Source organism: Notothenia coriiceps, unplaced genomic scaffold, assembly GCF_000735185.1.
Source record: "Notothenia coriiceps isolate Sejong01 unplaced genomic scaffold, NC01 NC01_scaffold00019358, whole genome shotgun sequence".
Taxonomy (NCBI): domain Eukaryota; kingdom Metazoa; phylum Chordata; class Actinopteri; order Perciformes; family Nototheniidae; genus Notothenia; species Notothenia coriiceps.
In genome coordinates this window covers 66,935-74,068 of record NW_011352059.1, presented here as the reverse complement: position 1 = coordinate 74,068, position 7,134 = coordinate 66,935, and the positions used below count along the sequence as shown (strand labels likewise).

General features: G+C 37.6%; 1 protein-coding gene across 1 annotated transcript in view; it reads right to left on the bottom strand.

The window, feature by feature from the left end:
• LOC104951980 (unconventional myosin-VIIa-like) overlaps window positions 1–4,743 on the bottom strand; it is a 6,786-nt gene extending 2,043 nt beyond the window's left edge. The window contains exons 1-9 of the mRNA XM_010778728.1: window positions 4,738–4,743; window positions 4,534–4,635; window positions 4,219–4,371; window positions 3,630–3,698; window positions 3,430–3,545; window positions 3,204–3,331; window positions 2,436–2,578; window positions 1,094–1,207; window positions 857–1,010 (exon numbers count right to left, since the gene is read on the bottom strand). Of these exons, the coding sequence (XP_010777030.1) occupies window positions 857–1,010; window positions 1,094–1,207; window positions 2,436–2,578; window positions 3,204–3,331; window positions 3,430–3,545; window positions 3,630–3,698; window positions 4,219–4,371; window positions 4,534–4,635; window positions 4,738–4,743 (985 nt within the window). The remainder of the gene's footprint in view (window positions 1–856; window positions 1,011–1,093; window positions 1,208–2,435; window positions 2,579–3,203; window positions 3,332–3,429; window positions 3,546–3,629; window positions 3,699–4,218; window positions 4,372–4,533; window positions 4,636–4,737) is intronic.
• Between the last annotated feature and the right edge of the window lie 2,391 nt (window positions 4,744–7,134).

Here is a 7,134-nt window from a genome sequence, read left to right as displayed (position 1 = left end):
TCATGATAGGGGGACTTGAACGGCGGTATGGGCTGTTATTGAAAGTGTTTAAGTGCTGGAAATATGCTCATTGGATAATAGTTTGCAGGGTGCTTTTAATTGCCTCCTCGATTTAATGCAATTTACGTATTTTTATTGTTTGCTCTCTCTCTTTAACGTGCATATACAACGTCATTATCGTGGTCTGCACAAACTTATCATCATGCGTGTATTCTGCTAACTGCACTGTCCATAACTATTTGATAGGAATACATTTCTAGCCTAGGCTATTTCCTTGTTTTTCGGTGATTTAGTGGGCTCGTTTGTGGGATGTTGCGGATGAGTTTCACCGAGACCGCCTACTCTGAACAACCAATCACCGTACTGACCGCTTCTAAACTCATGCACGAGAATCGACGTCATCCATAGCAACGGCGCGTCACTCTTAGTTTCTTAGATTTATCCTTAGTATGAGTAGGTCTCAGCGGCTTTGTGAATAACTTTTAAGAAAAAACTCCTACGTAAAATGTTTTAGCGCGAGTTAGGAGCACTCCTAGCGGTAAGATAAAATCCTTTGTGAATACGGCCCCTGATTTCTAAGTATTTTAAACTTAAGTTTCACATTTTAAAAATGAATGTTTTGATCAAACGCGATTAAGATTTTTGTATCGATTGACACCACAAGTAATAATCTGACTTTATCTTGTAGTGGAGTGTTGTAACATTTTGGTAGTGTGTTTAAGTGCTTTCGGTGTAGCAACCATTACTGCTAGGATTATAGTAAATCTGTTTTATTTACCTTTGTATTGTTCCTGGCATTAAATATAACCAGCAATTTATAGAAAAAAACTATAATATGTCACATGTGTTGACTCACCCTGGAAGCAGACGTTTCCCAGGTGTAACATGGCTGCCAGCAGCTTGAGGATTTCCTGACACTGGAGTTCTGAGAAGGTGAGGATCTTCATGGCGGAGAGAATACGCTGGTAGTCTTTAGCATCATCCCTGCTGTCACACTGGATACAGCCGCCCTGTAACATGAGAAGGAAGGTTCACATTGTTTACAGTAAATCGACAAGATGTCAGATGTTCGGGGTGGCAGCCAATGTTATACCTTGGAAAGGAATTTGTACTCCTTAGCATCACCGAGGTTCAATGTTTTCTTCTCCTCTGCCGTGGCTCCTGCAAGCATACAGTAAAACACGTGGTAGTTTCTCTCCTCCAGGGCCTAAAGGTAGTGTGGAGCAAAAATAAACCATTGTTGTTACAAGAAGATAAACAGTAACACTTTCCATGTCTATAATGCATTATAAACATGCTTATGATGCATTATAGTCTGATTACTTTGAAGTATAACTAGTTCTATGTACTATTTATAATGCTTTAAAATATAACAATTATCATTTATTATGCTTTTCGGGGTTTTCCTTTTCCTGTAGTGTATTATAACGGTTTGTGTGCATGTAAATGGTTTGCAAAGGCTAAAATCTCAAAGTTGGCTCCAAGGGGGTTTCTCTCCCACACACTCCCCCCCGCTCCCTTGTCTGATACACCTCTATTGTTGTCCTTTGTTTACTTCCAAAACATAGTGACATCACTATGTAACACTCGTGTTTCTATTGGCTGGCACTGCAACACATTGTACGTAAAATGAAACGGGGGATATCTCTAAAGCAGTTGACCAATCACAACAGAGCCAGACAAAATACAAATATGAACCAGAAAATGAGCAATATAGGGCCCCCCTTTAATTACATTTAAGGTCAAGTATCATAACACCACATTTTTGCTAGTTATTCATAGATTTGATTGGATTCAATTATGTACTTTTCACTTAACGTAAATAATGCCCGTTTATAACCACCTTTTCATTTATTTTATCTCCATATACCTCAGGTATATAATTACTTGATATCAAGCACTTAAAGTAACTTTATATTAAATTATAAAGCATTATAACTGTGATTATAATGCATAAAAAAGCAATATATACTGTATTACGATTATTAGAATTATTATACTCTGAATGTTATTAAATAGCATTAGGACTTCTTATAAATAGAGTTTAACCGGGCCATAAGCCTTTTGAGAATGAATGGCATGAATAACAAAATGAACTGTAATTACATTAAATACTACATAACAATCCACAAATCAGGAAAACATAATAGAAAAAGCAAAAAAGAAATAAGAAGAGAGGAATTGCTCAATAAGTGTGCTTTTAATGCTTTATAATTATAGGACGTGTACCAGTAAAAGAAAAGGTGTTTAAAAGGAAACTCATTGTGGCTGTGAATGACTTACTAATATTTTCCATGACTTCAACGGGTAATTCTCTAAGGGTTCACTGTCCATGATAACACCGTGTTTATCTAACCAGCCCTGTTTTTATTGCCCCCCCTCCTCCATTGGGGATATGATAAGAAGGAGCAGGTGTTTGGACTGAGAAAACTCACCTGATGGCAGACACGGGACTTCTCCAGGAGATACTGCTCCACTCGAGCTCCTTCAATCACTCCGTTCTTACTGAAGAAGATCTCCAAATATTTCCCAAAGCGACTGGAATTGTCATTGCGGATCGTTTTTGCATTTCCAAACGCTGCATGGGACAGAACAAGGGCGGTTTATTATTATTTTTGTACTTTTTCTGTGTATGGGTGTGTCCCAACAGGAAGTTGTTTGTGGAGATTCTTATCTCCTAAGACCTGTTAACGTGTTTTCCTCGAAAGGAGAAAGATATTGCTACTGATGTACTGTAACACATGGCAAAACTGTGTCAGGAATTGTACAAGTCCCAAATTCCCACAAAATAAAAGCTTGAAAGGGTTTTTAAAGGTTTTTTTTGGTGTGCAATTTATATTTTGAGTTTTCAGAAGCCAAATAAAACCAGTATTTTAATGTAGCATTGTTTGGGATACATTTCAGTTTTTTCTGGATGTCACTAAAAACTTGTTGTAAAAAGTTTGCATTTGTGTATGATAAGCATAAATAAATGTAAGATTTGTTGAAGGTTTGTCTTTATGTGTTAGCCTTATTGCTATCATTTGATATAACTTCTTTAAATATAACCTTATACATAGTTAACTCTGCTTTCGTGTAATATTTTGCCAAGCCGCATTCATTAACTCACAGGTCACAGCTGTTAACCCTGAAATTAGTCACCTATGTAAGACAAGAATCGATTTTGAATGGGCAATTGTTTTGACAGTCTGTTGACGTAGTACCTTCGAGGATGGGGTTTGACTCGAGGATCTGCTGCTCGATCTGCTGCTCAGAAAGCTCACCGCTGACCGCCGCCAAATACTGCAGGATCAACTTTGTGCTCTCTGTCTTCCCCGCACCTGATTCCCCACTGAGGAAAATATAGAAGAGAAGAAGAATAAGTGTAAACAAAAAGCAAACCCTAACAAGATGTATGCTATTGAAGACTGTCAAATGATTCATGGTGACCTGATGATGCAGCACTGGTTCCTGAGATGCCGCATCATGTTACAGTAGCATGACTCAGCGATGGCGAAGATGTGCGGAGGGAGTTCCCCCAGCTTTCGACCATGGTACAACCCCACCTGAAAGATAACGGGGTTAGATGATGAATGGGAAATGACTTGCAACTGTAGTACGTCTGTGATGAATTTTAAAACCAGCCTCACCTGGTCACCTGAATAAAAAGGGAAATCCTTGTATGGGTTCACTGCCACCAGCACAGAGCCTGTGTAGGTCTGTAAAAAAACAAATGGTGCTGTGTGAGATGTTTAGGATAGAGGAAGAAAATCCAGAAATATTCAAGTGCACTTAAGATGGCAGAACTGTATGGTTAATTAAATTGTATTCTCATACATTTGCTACCATTGTTCCTAAAGCATGGTGAAAACAAAAATTGATTGTCTAATTGTTTAATATTATTTGTGCGTTCCTACTCTGGTTTTTGGTATTCTTCTAAATATTTGCTGATTTCTAGTGCCGTAAGGGTTGGGCATATTATGTATACATGATACTATAGTGATATTTAATCATACAAAGAAGGTACATTCAATTTAATTTGAGATAAACAAAGCATTGAAAAATGTCAAATGATCAGGAATTATTGTAAATGTTCATATTTTTAATTCATTATTGGCACTATTTGATTTCCTTTTCTATTTTGTAGTTTAATTGTTTATTTACTCTCATTAAAATGTGTGGAATTCTTTACTTTCTTATTGTTTGAAAATCTTGGAGCTGCATAGCACTTTGCCTTACATAGATAAGGCCTCGTTTGTGTCGCAGCAGCAGGTTCCGGAGGAGGCCGGCCTCCGTCATGTCTCCCAGCTTGATCATGTCATCCACCCCCTCCACGGAGGTGGGGTGCATGATCCTGAGCGAGGCCTCCTGCTCCTGGGCCAGACTCCACTGCTGCGAGAGGTCAAAGAAAGAAATAAGGTCAAACCCCAGGCTGTACATGTTTTTATGATGCTTTATGTAAGCAATACATACAGTATTGATTTAGCTTTTTATTTAAACCAACACACTTTAACATATTGATTTGGCTTTTTATTTAAACAAGGGGATATTTACCTTTCCTTCATCGTCGACTAGTAACCGCTGACCAGATGGTGTTACTGTGACCCTAGCTCCGATGGGTACCCCGATTTCGGAGTCCACCCACACCCACTCCCCCTGAAAATACACAGCACGATATACAATGATAATATTCAAAAGCAGATTTTCTGTTTAAAGGAACACTTCACCCACAATATGATAATTTTTTAATTGGCTTACCTCCATGGTAAACAAATAATTCAACCTGAGACATTTCTTGGTGAGATGAAGTAGAATCTGTGTTTTTGTGTTTGGGAAGTATTGAGCATTCAACTGGATCAATGAGACTTGGGTTATAGTTTTGATGATGTTAAACCCGTGCCCTAATTTATTTTTAATTCATTATCACTTTGCTCAGTTTTTTATTCTTTGATCTCTGTGGAGGCATTAGAGAAAATACATCGAGAATTCAAGGTACCAGGGTGAATAATTGATAAGAAGAATCACTGTATGGGTGAAGCATTCCTTTAATGTTCTTAAGAATACCACATTTATGATGGGACCGTCTTTATAAGCTTACATTATTTCCTTGAAGGAATGACAGCAGGAAATGTTTACACTACATCAAGGAACAAGCATGATTTCTCATAAAACTCATTCTGAATTTCTCAGTCCTACCTTTCTCAGCATCACAGATTTTCTGCGTTCCTACTGCCTAGACACAAAGAAATCCATATGATGAGTTGCAGTTTCAAAGAAAAGTGTCTCCTTTGAATTTAGTTTGGATATTCATAGGTCATCATGCATTACAAAAAACCCAAGGTAGGGTTTAAAAAGTATTTATTACAAATCCCCTGTTGTTCTCAATTCATCGGTTAATATGCACATAGGCAGCAGAATAGTAATGACAAAAAATCAGTGTGACTGAAAAATATGAAGAGGTCTACCTAACAGTCCTTTAAGAAGCGATCTTCATTAATTTCCACTCTTTAAGTGTGCCGTAGAGTTGCTGTTTGTCCCGACGCCCTGCTGAATCTGTCTCAGTATGTAGGAGGCGACTCAGCCCTCCTTTGACTGACAAACTGATTTTTATGGCACTTTGACTTTGAACCAGCTGTTGCTGAAAAAGGAAGGGGAAGAGAAACTGATCTTACAGATATATCAAATCTGTCTTGTCATGACCTGGCCAGCGTTACCCCATTTAATTGTTTATTTTCTGACGGTATCAGCAATAATTATATATTTTGTATTTCATTTGTTTTGCATAGTTAATTGTGAATTTGTGTGTATATCTCTTGATTATTTATTTTTCTCATGTAACTGTAAGTTCTGGTTGCTAAGTAAGTGTAATTGACAGTTCATCTATTTATATATAGTCCCTTCTCTTATTGTCCATTAATGGAAATAAAATGACATACATTTCTAATGCTATTTTATAGCAATAACAGCACATTCATTCATCTATATTAAATAACTAATTTTCCTGTAAATGGCCTTGATGCAGATTGGCTATGGTCAAACATTCAGTGTCATAACATTTATGTGCAGCCTTTGGACTCTATCTGTGTTGATCAGAGTAGTCGTCTCACGCACTCACCCTGCAATAAAGATTCAAATATGAGATTGAAACTATATCTTAAATTGACAGAGGACCAGCTTTAATATGTTTCATATTCTGCCTAACATACTGTAGGGACTCTGTGGTTGTTGATTAGTCACTGTCCATTATGAATGGCAATAAACTGAACATTTCCCTGCAGTTATCTACTGTGTCATGTTAGACATGGACTTCAACCCTTAAGGGAAACCTCCCTCGAAAGTTATCTGCACTATACTATAAAATGTAAAGTCATGTGGGTTTAAAGTCAAAATGATCACTCGCCTGAAATTGGAGGCACTCACTGGCGTCAGGAGGGTGTTCATCTCCGATAAGGAAATGTCTGGGAGGGAAGTCGGAGCAGAAAGATTTAAACTTAAACAAACAATTGCAGTAGCTAAGCTACTGTTTTGAATGTGAGTCATTTCAACCCTGCTTGAAGTAAAAAAGTGGTGACGATAACATTTTCATAATAGGCTACGTGACTGTTTGTGATACAAAAAGATAAATCTTTCTGACTCCCCCAGCAGCTATCTTTCACTAACTTTGTAATGACGTAACCTGCGTTATGACGTCTTAAGACGATAACAGCAGTTTTTTTCTCAAGTGACACACTAAGCAGCATAAGAAAGACACAAATATACATTGGTTTAGTAACCAATACAATACCACATGCTTGACTCAATGTATTTAAGTGTTTGACTGCTACTGACTTAAATGGCCTGCTATGACCGGTATCAAATGGTGGCTAATGTTAGCAAACTTTTAGCATTTGTCGTAGTGTGGCTAATGTGTTTGCTATTAACAAAGGTTAACGAGATGAGCCATGCAACTTTCTCTGTCTAAAAAATAACCCACTACCCAAAACAAACATATTAAAAAAATATTTAAAGCTGTTAATTACCAAATATTAACTTTTTTCTCTGCCCTGTTAAAAAGCTAAACGCTACTCCTTAGGGTAGGCTACTGTCATTCTGTACAGGTAGTGGACAGCAGGTTTAACGTTGTGTTCATGGCAAAGGGCAACCCAAAGATGCTAC